Source organism: Pyxicephalus adspersus, chromosome 8 (genome assembly GCF_032062135.1).
Source record: "Pyxicephalus adspersus chromosome 8, UCB_Pads_2.0, whole genome shotgun sequence".
Lineage (NCBI taxonomy): Eukaryota > Metazoa > Chordata > Amphibia > Anura > Pyxicephalidae > Pyxicephalus > Pyxicephalus adspersus.
This window is the reverse complement of record NC_092865.1, coordinates 56,382,748-56,399,854: the sequence shown is the minus strand read 5'-3', so window position 1 is coordinate 56,399,854 and position 17,107 is coordinate 56,382,748. Positions and strand designations below refer to the sequence as shown.

Here is a 17,107-nt window from a genome sequence, read left to right as displayed (position 1 = left end):
TCTGCACAAAATTGGGCTCAATAACTCTTTAATCAGAGGTCACCTCAAACAATCGCTTATTATCCACTTTATCACACTTTATTGTTTATTCACTCGCTGATGTTTCATTTTTTTTTAGCTGTCCTAAAATCTGAAAAATTTAATCACCAGCAAAACAGATTTTTTTTTCCTGTTGAACTTTTGGCTCTTTAATTTAGGAATTGAATAACAGATGTGAAGTTAAAATGAATTTGCACACCAAACAATTCTTTAATATTACATGTCGTTAATATTGTTCTTTCTAAAATTTCCCGTTAGCTCCTCATCAGTCCCAATTCACAAGGTTCTTATCTAACAATGACCTCGGATGTTCTTGAGAGAGTAGTCTTTAAACATTCACTCACAGCAATCAAATACTATGGGAGATAGATATCTTGATGTACTGTCTTCTGGTAATTGATAAAACTGTCTGCTAGTCCTCAAAGCCCCAGTTAGAATGTTCTTTTTGTTCTCTTCTTTGTTGACAAAGTAATTATGATACCATCATTAGTCAAACAGTTCTAAAAAGATGTCACGCAGGTATTTGGGGAAACAAATTTGTGTAAAACAGGAGGTGGTGTTGTCAATGGACAATAAACCCACAAAATTATTCCTTTCATGTCTGTTTTGAAGCCATTCAAGCCAAAAACTTTTTTTACATTTGGAATAAAGAACAAGAGGATTAAAATTGTGATCATTGCATTGTAATTTGCTAATACTATCTTATTAGAAAGATTTCATTGACTTTCCATTGTGAAGACTTAACATAAACATAAATGAAAAAAATATCTTTCCAGTATAAAGGAAATGTCCTCTTAAATGTGATAACAAGTGTTGAAAGATTTTTTATTTTATTCCACTTTTTGTGGCAACTCATAATTTTGGATTTACTTTCTATTTAATTCTTTGTTGATCAAGGCAATTTAAGTAAGCAAATGGGGATCCAGAATGAACAATTGTAATCAGCCCTGAAGAAGTGCTGCAATAATCCCCCGAAATGTGTTGGCTGTATTATCAATTGGCTTACAAATAAAATTAGATTTATTTTGCAGGAAGTATGACTTTTTGTGTAAATATCTTTCACCCACCATATCGTCTGCTTCATCATTGGACAGAGACCTCCCCAGTTTTTCATTGACAATGTGGACTTTCATAGCTTACATTTCAAATATATGGTTTGTTTACCTTTCCCTATGATTACAGTACTTCAATAATTATACAGGCCACTGTGTACAGTATATAATGTGCAAGTCTAAAGTAACCCACAAAATCCTTTGCCTGCAAACCTTTCAGGAGGTTAGTGTTTGCCTGTTATCTCAGCTCTATGATGGTGGGATATGGTTTTGGCATGTGCATGCTTTTAATTAAAGAAGCACATGCACCTATGTGAGATCAGAAGAACTGGAGTATTGCATCTTTTATTTTCTTGGGGTTTTGGGTGTTGGGCAAATATTGATTTTTCTACATGGTGGTGGAGTTGACCATTGAATTGCCATAGTCCTAAAAAGGTGTGAGTTTTACAAGCTTCCATGAAAAAGTCGCCATAAAGATACCCAGGTTAAACATTTACACATGATGGTTGAAATGTTGAGAGACAATCTAAAGCCCGTATTTTGGGGCAGTACTTACCAGCAAAGTGATATGACCATGTTAGTAATTGGTGTTCCTATTAAATTGTAAGCTAAGTTATGCATATTTTATCTTCTTTTTCCTATGTCACGTTGCAAACACCTAAGTAACCTCCCTGATCTTCCATGTTTGTTTGTTTTTCGTCTCTGCAGAAGGGGGAACCTGCGAAGTCATAGCAGCACACAGATGCTGTAACAAGAATAGAATTGAAGAAAGGTCTCAAACCGTGAAATGTTCTTGTTTGCCAGGAAAAGTGGCTGGTACAACCAGAAATAGACCCTCCTGTGTTGATGGTAAGTGCTTAAGTTCTATATTGGTTTAAATAGTTTCACTCAGTTTTTCTAGGAATAGGTAAACTGGTCATATGACACCAGTGACCAGTGACCACAAACACATTTTCTTTGAACCAGTATTAATAACATATGTTGGGTAGATGACTCTGGGTGGAAATAGTTTAACACCTTAACATATTTAACATCGATCACATGAAGACCAGTGGGTGGGCATTTTATAGTTACCTGCTTGTTCAAACCTGTAGTCATATCCCCTGGCATAGTCTTGCATCACCATTTTTTTCTGTGGCACAGAATAGTCATGTGACCAATGCCAACAGCCATAAAGGCAGCCAAGGTTTGAAGATGTAAAAAGGTTTTTCACAATAAACACTTTCGTTTAGTAACACCTAGTTTTCCCATTTTATGAGGAACTATGGCACACTTTGGGCTTGACTTAATAAAGATCTCCAAGACTGAAGGAGATAGACTATCATGGGTGAACTTGGGTTATCCAGCAAACCTGGAATGGTTTGCTTAAAATCATTTGCTATTATTTGGCAAATGTTTCCAGTCCTGGACCAGATCCATTTCAGTTTTACTGGATCACTCAGGTTCTCATGATAGGCTATCTTCTCCAGTCTTAGAGAGCTTTAATGAATCAAGCTCTTTTGTATGTGATATATAAACTCTGATATGTCCCTACCTTGAAATATCTAGTTGGTTGCATTAGACTAATGGTTCCCAATCCTTTCTAAATCGTGCCCACCCAGTACCTTCCTTCCAATTCCAGGGCCCTGAAATAAGATGAACAATGGCAACCCTAGCAGAGTTGCTTTCCACTAATCCTTGACTCTTTTTTTACCAACACAGAGCCTAGTTTTAAATACCCTGTGCTCTACATGATGGAGAAACATATCTTCCAGGACCCAACTATACCCCTGTACGCGGGGTAATGATAGAAACACTTCCACCATTTTATTCTTCCAAAAGTAAAACCATAGCAAGAGCACCAGCCAAATTGACAGAATCCAAAAAGCTTTATTAGTCCATAATATACTCACATAAAAAAAGACAACATGTTTCAGGGGCATTCCCCCATCATCCGGCCATGAAACAGTTTTAGAAGCTCCGAAAAACTCAGTAGAAGTGTTAAGCCTTTGCTCATTAGCCGGCAAGTTACCAGTGACAGAGTCCAAAAAAATTTCTTTTGAGCTTTTTATTGTTATCTGTTTCCATGTCACAGATTTTCAACTTCTTGTCTGGTAAAAGTTGCTCCCAGTACAGAAAATGAATAGAAGTCTTTTTCATAAAGCCCTGGATAACAGTTAACCTAACAAGGGTTCTAAATACTGAATTTTTCAAAAAAAGTGTTGCCATTAGGTTGCAGCAATGTTTTATGGTCTGTTAAAGGTTGTGTTTCCTATTCTATAAACAGTATTATGTCATTATTGCTATATCATGTTGTATCAATTAAATAACTATTTTGAGCAGCTGTTACAAAAATATAGAATGTTTCCTATACAATGTCAGTTGTAGCTACCTGCTTGTCAGCCAATATTTCTAGATTTGTCATATTAAAACAATTTAAATCAAAAATTCTGGAATCATCTGTCATAAAGCGATGGTAAAATGCATATTCCTGTGCTGTAGGCATGGGCAGGTTTTGGTATATAATGGTTGATTATTTCTTGAAAGCTTTGGAGAATTAGGATTAATTGATGATACCAGAAAGTAAAATGGTCCACATTGTGAAATGTGCATTATAATTTGGATTTAAAATGCTAAATCAGTGCAATGTGCTTGGTTTTGCTGAATTCTTATGGGACCATTGAACTTTCTTTCTGCTAGCTCATTGATATACAAAGATGGATTGTGGAGGAATGGTGCCCTAGGCAATCTGATAGCTCTGATCTCCCCTATCCTGACCCCCATCCATGTAATAATAGCCAAAATAGGCACAGGGAAGTTATATTTTGCATCTTCAGTAACTGCATGGCACATTAGTTGCCAGTTGCCAACATTTTAATCTTCCTATGCTAAGTGACAGGAAAGTGCACGGCTTGGACCAAATGTGTTTTGCATAGGGATGAGCAAGGGAGTTTATTAAATTCGGTCTCGTGGCGAATTGGGCCGTTCTCGCTTACCAAACATGTAGGCGAGAACAGCCTTTGTAAATTTGGCTGGCAAGACGGAATTTTTTGGACCTGAAAGACAAATCAGTGAAGCAGAGCTGTCAGCTCCGCTCCCCTGATTGCTATTGCAGCCCTTTACTAGTTGTATGTGTTCTTGGATAGCCAGAGGCATTCTCGCTCATTCCTAGTTATACACCCAATTTGCAACAGGAGCATAAAGGTTGTAGTTTTGGACCTTCATACATTCTCGGAGCCATAAGCCCTTCCTAGGCAGCCTTAGGCATAATCCTACTTTGCACAGTGATGATGCCTCAGAGAACAATCCTTCTCCAAATGCAATTTTTTCAAACAATTAGCACTTTGAATGCTTGGAAGATCTTATTAGGTGAATCTGCTGACTTTCTTTTCATATACAATAACTTCTTTGAATGCAAATGGGTATTGTAAATTGCAAATACATTTTCACCATCCACTAAGCTTAGTGAATGATCCTGTGCAGAATAATAATTACCTTTTTAAGTGAAAAGCCTAAAACATTAAATAAACCTCAATGACTCCCAAGATAGCAAAAATCTGATAAGAACAACAGCCATGCCACTTTCACCTACAATGGCCAGTCCCAAATGTCCCCGGTTTGTTGCTAACCACTGGTTCACTTTTAGTGTATATTGTTCTAAAATTAATATTAATAGCAGTGTACGTAGAATTACACTTCCGGACCTGCATGTTATATGTCAGCATATTTTAATATTATTTTTAAAAGATGCCCTCAATATAATAAACTAAAAGGACTTCTTGCCACAAAGTCAATATCTTGATATATTTATTTCACAGTGCGTTCCAGAGAAGAAAAAAAAAAGCTAAAAAAAGATGTGCAATCAATTTTCATTTCTTAGGGTAGAAAAATAATGTTCTATTAAAACCAAGGAGTCAGCTTCTTATCCCTCCAGCAGTTCCTCTGCCCAGATAAAAAGAGATTTCAGATTCCCCAGTTATTAATGTCCTGTCCATATGAACAATGTGCACCATTTCACACTGCTAGCAAAATGTATGACTGTGTCGTCTCATAATGACGCTGCAAAGAAGGTGAGAGATTGGGGCACAGCGTTCGCAACTGGGAGCTAAAGGATATAAGGTGTTTCCGCCAGCTGTCCTATAACACCTTGGGTTCTTTTTTTTCACATTGCAGAAAAATATTACTAGAAATAGGAATAAAAAATGGCATATGAGCTTATGAATCCATGTAGACTGGCGGCCAAATTGAAAGGCTGGTACCTTCAGAGCTTCCTTGCCTGGCCTCAATACTTAGCTTTGACGTGGAGCTGTCCCCAACAGTAACACCACCAGATGTCCGCCATCTTTTTGTTCAAATTACAGCATCACATCTGGAATACCAAGGATAGGTTTGCACCATAATGCCCGTGTCAGTGCATGTCCATTGACATGTGCTAATGATGTGCATTGCAGGTAATTTGTGTTTATGTGTGTATTTGTATATTTGGGTATAATATATTTGCTTTGCATTGCTTTTGGACAACAACACTGCAGTCTGGTAATGCAATAAAATTGTGTCTGCCTCATTATTCTTAAGTGCGCACTAGCAGAAGGAATGGATATGAACAAACAATTGAGAAAAAATGCCTTGTTCATGGGTTGGGACTTGGTTGACCAACACAGTCCAATGTGTGCGTGGTCTGAACAAGACCTAAAAATAAAAGGGGAGAGGCATCATGAACATGGACTCTGAGCATGATACCCTTGACTCTGATGTAGAAGCAGGGAGTGGTGCGGATGACATCATGCCTGCCATTCTGTACACCATCCAACCCATTGCATGGAGAAGACCTGAAATTAAGAGGAACAAGCATGTTATGTCACCAAGTAGTGAAAATTGGAATAACAGAGAAAGATAGGGAAAAATAAATCATAAAACACCATGAAAGGGGTTCAACTGGACGAGGCCATACAGCCCAAAGCTGGGCTTTTAGGATCAGTAATACATTCGATAGCACGAGGGATTACAGTAAAATACATGTTTGATGCTTTCACCCAAACCTCAAATGGCCGATGGTGGGTTTGAAGCTCCATAAACTAGCTAGCATTTTTTTACCTTGATAAATAGCATTTCATAAAACTCTTTAATCATTTCTGTTCCATTAATGTCAGTATATAAATTTCAGCTGCCATGGAGTTTTTCCTGGGTGAAGTCATATACAAAGCAATACTCCTCCAAGCATTTGAATTCAGGAATCATGTCTAGGCATCAAGCTGTCATCTCAGCCTTCTTCTATACTTTACATAATGTCCATCTAATACATCAAGATGCCGATGGGGTTCATATGATTATACAAAAATATGTAATTTCTTTAACTACAGTTATTACCAGTTGATATAAAGCAGCTGCAGACATTTCCCGTCATCGATCACACGCTTGTCTGAAAGCTGAGACAGAATTTGGCAATTAAATGTCAAATACTTTGATGGCTTAATGACCCTTGAAGCAGGACAAAACACTGTATGCAAATAGAAGTGAATGTCTTGAAAGGAAAGGGAAATGCGGGGCCAGTGCATTTTGCGGATATTACATTCATAAATCATATAGAACGGTATTGGTGCGAGATGAGTTTCACACAAAAAAACTAATTATGACATACATCTTTCTACGTGCTGCCTTTCTTACTTAATAAAGTACCTTTTCATTGCATGTTTTAAAGTGAAAAATTCATTACCTCCAGATTGAAAGTGTAGACATGTCGCCGGTTTCATTCTACGTAAATGTTTTATTTGCAAGTCAGGCGTGTTAAGCTGAGTATAGACTTGAAATGACGGTTGGATGTGAATAAATGATGTTACTGCTGATGGATCTGTCCTCATTACATACATTAATACATACATACATTCGCATAGCTACCAACTTTCCATCATTTGGAACCTAATCCTTCCGTTTCTATTGAGTTGTCTATTAGTTGATTTGATGTTGAGACCACTATACAAGATCTACGACCAACAAGGCCATTTCTACCTCCTCCTGGTTGTAAGTGAATATCTTGAGTATTCTCTGCAGAATTTTTTTAAGCTGGGTGGGAAGAAGCCGTGGTTGGGTGGTGACCCCTGTAAAAGTGCCGGGTGGTGCACCCAGCTAAAAGGGGCTAAGGAGAACACTGCTCTTAGGGTGCATTCAAACTGGTGGGTGTCTGCTAAAATATACCCCACTGAATTGCCTGCAGTGATCACCTCAACCACTTCTAATAGCACTAGTGACCATAAGACTTAGCACAGCTCTCTGGCACATGGAGCAGAAAGATGAGCCAGAGTAATCTAAATCATATTTATTATGATTAATAATTATTTATTAAAGCTCTTCCACGCTGGAGAGGATACACGCTCATAAGTGAAGCTGGGTGATCCAGCAAACCTGACATAGATTTATTTAAGGTAATTTGCTATTTGCTAGCAAATGTTTTGAATCCTGGACCAGATCCATTCCAGGTTTGCTGGATTACCCAGCTTCACTAATTAAAGTGTATTCTCTTCAATGAGCCAAAAACAGATCCCCCTCTCTTTAATGAATCTATGCATTTCTATATATTTTTGCAATAGCATAATGATGGATAAGCAATGATTTACAAATATGAAAGTCACATTAAATTAACATAAAGGTAGCAATGTTTTTGTAGCCCGAAATTTCACTAAAAAAATACAATACAAGTAGTATTTTTGTTTGGCGTGTTGGTAATGGTATCCAGGGGGTAGACATGCCACTGAAGGCCCAGTCACTGGAAAACCAGACAAGTTTAGTAATCAAGATGGGAAATTATTAGGACCTTCACTGCTGTCTGGGGTGTAATTATTTAGAGAAATGAGTGTGCTCTCCGTTCCTAATTACTTCCATCACCAATCCAATGAATCAGACCACCTATTTCCATATCCAAGCCCCATTCTCCTATTCCAACTTTATGCACCCTCAGATATTTAACTTTATACCTGAATTCTAAAAAGATATATACCTTTTCCCATCGATTTCAAAGGCTGCTCATTCTTTGCTTGTCTTTAATAATCAGTCTTTCTGAGACAGAGACACCATGGAGTACAAAGAGTAGTAATAGATTGTTATCCAGCGAGCTGTATTGATCAGGTCAGGTAGTAAATTAACAGCAGTGGAATGCCATTAAATTTTAAACTTAATTGCCTTCTTCTCCTAATTTCTATTGAATACAATCAATAGGTGTCAGAGCAAAGTTAAAGAAGTTATTCAGCCATCTATTTTCACACATTGAATGAAAAACACTCCTCTTATCTCTTACATTGGAATTCTGTACAGCCCTCCTTGACGACATTGCAAAGAGAGATGAAATCTTCACTGTGACATCAGTGTCAATTCATTTATAGGAAATCTTACATTTTTATGACATAAAAACCCACCCTGTAACTATATATCATATCTTACATTTACATTTGAAACTTAACTATACTAGAGTTTCCCGTCTGCCTTTTACATAATCCTTGCTTGCCCTATGTAGTTTGTATTTTGGAATCATTATATTTGCCGATTCTTTATTATTTTTATACTCCCTACTCTGATATCTTGTAAGAATGTGGCTGGAGAGACTTTCCTTACCCCATTTCCAATGGACAACACACCAGGATCTTTGCTGATATAGAATTCTGTTATGATTTAGCATTTTCTAAAGGACAAACCATAGTTGTAGAATGCAGTGCAAGGAGCCAGGCTTTTTTGTACCCAAACCAACAGTGATTGACCTCTATCAATTACCTGACTTTGTGTCCTGCAGGTCACCTGCACTGGCAGCCATAAGTATCCAATATTTCACCTTCATCATGGTGGGCCAATGGAGCAATGCAAGTATAGACATTGGGGCTAATGTAAGAGATGGCAGCTGAATAAGCACAAATGAGTTCAACTTTCAGCTACTCCATACATAGGAATCAACATTTCTAATAAATGTTTTTTTACACCTACATTTACATTTAAATTGGCTAATGTGTGTGTAGGTATTACCCAGATTTTACTTTCAAACCTCCCCCTTCCCTTGTACAGCATCATTTTTTTTAATTCATCATGTCCCTGTAGCAAGAAGTTTTAATTAGCCCTGTGTCATAATCCCCTAGCTTGTTGCAGGAGCAGGTGCTGGCACATCCCCATAACCACATCTCCCAAGAGCCCTTTCCAAACAAACAGTAAATGAATAGGCTTATGAGGTTTAAGACAGCAACTTTGTTTGGTAAGAAATCTGTGAATGCATGTTAAGAAGAACAAGAACAGGAGTTCTGTAGGCCAACTGGCAGGACTGAAAACACTTCTTAGAATGTTTCACATAGAAAGATCAGCAGGTCTGAATACATAGAACTTTTGGCAGATCAGCAAACCTTTTTTGTAATGGTAGCAATTGTGGATTTTATTGGGCTCAGACCTACACTTTAAAGTGTAACTATAGCTAAATATTAAAAATTAGAACTGTGCAGGTTCTTTTTTATGCAAAATGGACAGATGTCCTTTCTGCAATAAATTAAACATGCTTGCTTGATCGCAATTTTTTAAATACACTCATCTGTCCCCATTTTGCAACAGAAACTGCCATCTTCTTCTTCTTTTCCCGATCTTGATTGTCCTGGTCAGAATCACATAACTAATATAAGTTTATTTAGCATACTGGCATATCCAGCACCATACACTGAACTGCACATGGTTTGGTCAAGGACGATAGCAAACAGGCAGGTAAATATGTTTTTTTTTGTAGAAGGGACATCATCTATCCCTTTCTGCAATTAAGACCAGCAGACTCGCCAGTTTCAAAAGTGGAACTATAAATCGACTTTAAAGAGGACCCCAACTGAAATTTATTGATAAATTAGAATAAAAGCATAATAATGAGGCCATGAGGTAAAGGACTAAGACTGGAGAAGAAAGACTATCATGGGATAACCTGCATGATCCAGCAAAATAGATCTGGTTCAGTACTGAAAACATTTGCCAACTAATAGCAAATTATTTTGAAGTACCACTCAATTTCTCCCATGATATTCTATCTTCTCCAGACTTGGAGATCTTTAATAAATCAGGCCCATAGTTTTGTCTTTTCTGCAACAATTGTTCTCTTAGCATGGTTCCCAATGCAGTCTTCTATTTTCCATAATTAGGAGCCACCTCTCTCGTCAAGGTCTTTTAGTGAAACCCCTAAGGACACAACACCAAATGTTGTTCAAGTAATGTGTTTGCCAATCGGCACAAAAGAGAGAAACCTTTCTGAACCTCTCGGCCTATGTGATGTCAAAATTACACACTGATTCGGGCTTTTGTGTATCTAACCCTTGCATAGGCAAAAAAATTGATATACAAAGGACACCAATGAATGGAGAAAATATTACAGAAAATTTGAATGGAATGAGAAATCACATATGACATGCATTTTATGCTAAAAAGGTCTGCTTTAGTGTTACCATTTCTCACATCATGGGATACAACTACTTAGAAAAAAATTTATATCCTCACACAAATCAAATCTTTGATAACCAAGGAGAATTTGCAGAAGCGCACATCAAGGCCCCTGATGGGTTATGAGGATCATAACCTTGCAGGAAAGCTTGCTATTAAAAACCTGGAAGGGCTTTGTAAAAGAAGAAAGATGTTTTTGACAACATGGAAACAACGCAATCAGTTTTGTTTCTGAAACCACAAAGCAATTTATTGTGATGGATGTACAGATATATGTAATCTTCCCCATGATCTTCCGATTCAACCATACAATGTCCTTCTCCATTTACTTGTCCCAGCTAAGGTTACAAGCCATTTATCATTGTCCTTAATGTACCTTTTTACTCTTCTACAGCTTAGCTACTCAACCTTGGAAATAAAACGACGCACTGCTGTTTGCATTGATGTGTTGTACGTAATGTTGTTTAGAAAGCAGTATGCTTATTTATTAACAAGTCATGGAGGCTATATTTATCAAGCTCAAGTGGAAAAAAAACATCTCTAGTGACATTTTGCTTCACTTCTAACATGGTTATTGAGCTACAGTAATTTATCACAATGTGAATGTTTGGACCAATGAAGCAAAAATTGATCTACGATAAAGTAATATCGTTACTTTATTATATTTTTTTACTCTTATTTGCTTATAGGTAAATGCTTACACAAGTAAAAATACCTTCACTTCTTAGCCAAATCAAGATTTTAGTGTATTCTTTATGACCAGAAGTTTGCAAACACCTGACCATCACACCTACACCATATTTATATCCAAAAGTAAACTTAGACACTCCTCCAATTATAGTTCAGGTGTTTCCCGTGAAGCATACTAATAATGCTACATAATTGAAATAACAATTGTGTCCTTCAAATTTTTGGCAACACTTTTTGTGGAAGGTCCTGTTCTTTTCCAGCAAGACTGTGCCCTTGTGACCAAAGCCAGTTCCAAAAATATATGGACTGGCAAAATTTGTCCTATTACGTCCATTAGTTGGCCTAACTGATTTAAAGCTTACTTACACATCTTGGGTTAATGAAATCTAGAAATCTTATTTTTATCTTTAACTAAGTAAAAACCCTAATAACATTTGCACCTAGTCATGTGAACAGGACCAAGGCATGAGTTGGGTGGTGGCTTGTGGAGGATCTTGGACCCAATGCCTAGAGATTGTTCAGGAACTGCCACCAGTCTGTACTCCTGCTTTAACATTTGCAAACATTCAGCTGGGATCCTCCACTTAGGCACAGACCATGTGACCAAAGCCTTGGCATCGGTAACATGACTGGCTGCTTGGGCAATTATGAGTTTAGATTGTTATTTCATAACTTACAATATAGCCACCATTTTTTTCTTTTAAAGTCTTTATTAAAAATACTAAATTTTCAGCAAATCCTTCATTATCAACCTTATTTTTGTCACCATTCTATTTTCTCCAAGCCTCTAATGATGCTTTACCCATGCTATCTTGCTCTGTGCTCACAAGTTCTAGCATCCCACCATCAGAGGGCACAACACACATGACCCATGACCCAACACCATATCTTGTTCTGAGCTTGTGTAAAATCCACCCTGAAGATATGACACCCAATGTTGCAGAGTGGGATCAAGCGTTGGTATATTTATTAACCCATATCACATATTCCTAAAAGCAACAGGATAGATATGCCAATTGGACTGGCATACCTAAGAAAATCAGAATGTATGAACAGTAGAAAGTTTGTAATACAACATAATAATATTCACCAATAAAATAAGAATTTTAAAAAAGTTTAATATTAACAGGTAGGTGAAGGGGTTGGGCAGATGAACTTATTATTATGGTGAAAGACCTGTATGCACCCATTTGTTTAACGTGGTCCAATAAAATTAGGCATTTTCGCCTAAAGGTTTTAAGACAATCATTTAGAGAAAGCTATACTACATGACAGAGAATAATGAGAGGTAGACCATCTAATTGGGGATCTTGAAGGAAAAAAAGCCGAAGGCTTAGTTCTCCAGATACGTGCTTGAGATAAATTAGTAATTTGTGTCCCAGTGACTTGCTGCCATTGTTTAACCTGCAAAGGCAATTTCATTTTTATTTACTGTCTTTTAAGAACTACAACTTCTTGGAGTTAAGATCTCTCTTCAATTATAGCATTTTACTTTAATGGTACCGCCCTTCATCCCTCCCCCCAATTTTAGGAACTGACTTGGCAGTGCAACTTTTAAGTAGACTTGTCTGTTTTTTTTTGGTAGTAATACTGATTCTTTTATTTTAGATTGATTAAATAAAAAAAATGGATATAATTTAAACATCCTAGTCGAAAAAAAAAATCCCTGTTCACATTAAAAGTTTGGACAATGCAGCTGCATGGTTAGAATGCTTTGGACAGCAAAAGGATTCCTTGTAGTAATGGCACTGAAACAATGGGACTGATTTGGTAAAGCTCTCCATGACTGGAGAAGATCAACTATCATGGGAGTCCCTGGGTGATCCAACAATCTTGGAATAGATTTTTTTTTAAAATATGCTAATAATTGTCAAGATGGACCAGATCCATTCCAAGTTTGCTGGATCACACAGATTCGTCTAAGAAAGTCTATCCTCTCCAGTCTTGGAAAGTTCTAATCAAAATTAAATCAGGGCCAATGTTCTGTAATTCCTTGTCCATCTGGAATATGTTCTGGGGATCTTATGTGGATGCCATGGAATAGTAACATAATGGCTTCCCTAGATCTTGGTGCTAAGGCTGAACCCGTTAACCCAAGTTTAAAAAGATTTATTAATTGCTAATAGAACCAATCCTAATATCAATTTTGGAAATCAGAACAGCAACACCAACTATGAATCAATGGAACAAGCATGCATGACGAGAGATCAAACATTCAAGCTTTACTGGCAGCTTGATTGTTTCATGTCAGTTACTCAACTGGTATTGAAGTCAGTATCAGAATTACAGGATCAGAATGACATGCTGGCAGTGGCAGCTGGAATATATTTTTATTCTGAATTGTTTTTTTTTTTTGTCATTATATGTGAACTAGTCTATAGCAAGTCCTATCCAAGGTCTGACATCCACAATGTAATATAGTTCTGTATCTAATTTGTATCTGTAGCTCATCTAGTCACAGCAACTTTATCTTTCCACTTCGCTGCATGTTTCATAAAGGAAGTCTTTGTTATCTAATATTGAACACAGAAACAATCTGTTACATGTAACACGGTACGTTATTAAGTCTTCTCGGAAACTACGACTTCAGATGCACTTCATGAGAATTTATCCTGATGTTATCCTATCACAATGATAATCTTAGTGGGATGCCAGCTGGTTCCTCTGATGGATGCGTGTGCAGCACAGGCTGCTGGTTCTGCAATTATCCTCTGATTGCACAGAATTCCATTCAGAGGGTCATGTGATTTCAGGTAATACATTCATTATTATGTGGAGACATCATGGTTCCCGAGAGAGGGGTTAAAACAGGTATTGCAGGCAGTTTTCTTGTGATTTATAGCAGAGACCTGGAAACCCATATCTCTGTATTTTCCATGTTTTTCGACTGTAGATTACAGGAAAACTGTTAGTATATATGAACAAGAGCATGTCTACAATGGTTGCTCTGGAAGCTCATGAAGCCCACAGAGATTTGTCACCCTTAGTTAAGTGAACACCCTATTAACATTTATGGAGGCAGTGAAATAATTGACATGGAATGTAGAACATCTGTGAAACAGTATGTAGCATGTTTTCAGTATTCCATATCAGTGGAATGCAATGACCCTCAAAATGTTATAACAGGCTCCCATTTCGATAAGCCCCAGTACTGGGAACGTCCCCTTTCAGGGCAGAATTCTTGGCATATGGTAAAATAAATAAGTTGGGCACTAGTCACTTTGATCCTTTTTTATTTTTTATTGGAGACTTCAAATGGCAAAAAGGTTAGAGCTACAAGATGCCCAACAAATGGCTGAAAACAGGTCTACAAAGGATGTCCAGACCCCAGTTCAATGTAGTTAATGTTTTCTTTTCTCTGATGTAGTTTATACATTTTGCCTTTTTAACATCAGCCCAAAAGTCAAAGCAGTTACAGCTTCTTTGATAAAAGCCCAACTAAACCCAAAATTGTCGAATCCTGATAGCAATCAGGTTGAAAAGTGAATGCAAACAATGTATAGAAGTAAAGTGGTGGACAGAATATCTCATAGGTCAAATGTGTTTGCACACTCACTACAGCTATTTCATCATTATCTCTAAATTCAGTGATTGGGTTGCTGGTTGTGTCCAACAGATGTGAACACGGGACACCCAAAGTATTAGGAACAATAGATGCAAACTACATTTTATATTATCCCTACATTGCAAAAACTTGTGTCTGTTTGAGGAAGGGTAGGACCTGTAGTCACCTAAAGTAGATGGTAAAAAATTGTAGAACCTAGTCTACCAAGAAACTCAAAGCATGAGTGGTCCTAGCAATGTATGTAGATATGTACACAGCTATAGTTAAGCACAAATACACATTTAGGTTTTTTAATTTAAAACGTTCTGTGTTCAAATTTGGATTTAATTGGGCTGTAAGTTGCAATAGATCTTTCACTCTCTTGGGAATTAAAGCCATTGAGCCCTTCAGAGCAGCCAGCTACCTTATATCATAATTAGTAAATCCTTCTTGCTGGTTCAGCTGCAACTTCTACACGGATGTCCCTTGACACCTTCAAGTACAGACGATTCAGTTCATGTTAAGACAGATATTGTAATAAACAGTTCCCTTTGGACAGACCCTCCAGCAGGGCAACTGTATTGAAAATTGGCCCTGTCTAAATCATAGCCCAAAGCGTTGATGAACACATTAGAAAATCCCTGCCCATCCTACCTAGAATTCTTCCTGTCTTAACCTTACTTGGTTTTCTAAATATTTTTTTGCTTCCCCTTTTCATGTTCTTTTTAACCTCTAGCTGCAATCTCCAACTTTACGCCCAAATCTGATGACTGCTAACCCTCTGGCTCTCCACCCCTGGGCCATATTACTGGATTGCTGGTCCACTCTACTCATAGCTTGTCCTGTTTGAGTTACGACCCCTCTATATTATCTAAAGCATATGCACAATGTAACATCCAAGTTCAGTACAGCACTAATTATAGACAACCTTTTGGTAAAGTTTACAGTTTTTTATTTAATAAAAAAAAAACACAGCTTTTTGCCCTAAACTGTTAACAACAATCTAGAGAATACATTGGTTTGCAGTTAATGTAATCACAATTGCTGCTAGTAAAACATTTTATCTTAGATACAGTGAGGATTATTACATATATATTAGGAGAATAGAATTAGACACTGTAGGAATATCAGCAGAAAATAAAATTCTGCTTGTAGAGTGCTTTGAAAATGCCCAGAAGGTCACAAGGGACTAAAATCCCCCAGTAAAGGTCATTTATCTCAGTCAATGCTTTTACGTACAGACACTCCTTCCCATAACTGTACCAGACACTCTACAACCGGCTATAAACTTTATGACTTTTGATATAGGAGCAGGCAGCCACATTAATAAAACTCTGGGACTTTCAGTAAGACATATTAACCTTTATACTTGTTCAAGTATAGCCCAGGAAACTAATACCTTGCCAAAATGTATTTGCTTGCAAGGAAGGAGACAGATGGACATCCTATCTACTGCCCAGGTGCTCTTCTGAAATGGTATGCTATAATACAGTTTTGAGTCTCTGATACAATTCTGTAAGGGCGTACTGAGAAATATTTGTCGTATGGGAAAAATATCAAACTGGCAACGGAGGCTTCTAAGGAATGGAACAAAATTCATAGAAAGCAGCTCAAAATCCAAAGTGCCGAAGGGTCTTTAAAATAATTTTTTTCATATTAAAAATTCCTATTCTAGCCTTCAGATGTAATGAAAGGTGTTTACTATAATTCAAAGACTCAAACAGTTCTGATGAGGGGAAATAAACTGCTTTCAAGCTGCATATTTGTGCTGGTGCCTCCATGGATGCCCAAATTTGAAGCCCAAATGGTCACCCACAGCCCAGAAAAAGTGTAAGGTGGCTTGATCTGACCAGAAATGGACAACATCAGTGTGCTTGCTTTCAGTGTTCATTATCTAGTAAGACTTTACCCCAAAACTTGATATCCGCCCCATATCCTTAATCTGTAGATAAGTGGGCCTGCTCTTAAAGCCGGACTAAACCCTTTTTTTTAAAAAAAATTGAGTTCAGGCACATCCTAATGTCTCTTCTGCAATAAAATAACCTTATCTGCCTGACCTAAATTTTTTAAATACACTTACCTGCCCCCAATCTGCCAAAGGCCTTGCCATCCTCTTCCTTCCTCTCTTCCTTGTTTCGATCTTTGGCCACCTTGATTGGTTGGGATGGGATAATGTAACCTATGTGCAGTCATTGGGGAATTCATGGCAAAACCTTGCAAAGTGGGTTTTCCCTTTACAAAAGATATTTTACTTAACTTAATCAATAAATGGACTCTCGGCTGATTTTAACCATACCATGTGAAAGAATTTGTTTTTTATTTTATTGCATGTGGTTTGGTGACTACACTAAGTGAACGACCTCTA

At 37.3% G+C, this 17,107-nt stretch overlaps 1 protein-coding gene across 2 annotated transcripts in view; it reads left to right on the top strand.

Moving 5' to 3' along the window:
* TAFA1 (TAFA chemokine like family member 1) overlaps nucleotides 1-17,107 on the top strand; it is a 228,065-nt gene that overhangs the window by 183,563 nt on the left and 27,395 nt on the right. For both annotated transcript variants that reach the window (XM_072420789.1, XM_072420788.1), the window contains exon 4: nucleotides 1,800-1,940. In XM_072420789.1, coding sequence (XP_072276890.1) covers nucleotides 1,800-1,940 — 141 coding nt within the window. The remainder of the gene's footprint in view (nucleotides 1-1,799; nucleotides 1,941-17,107) is intronic.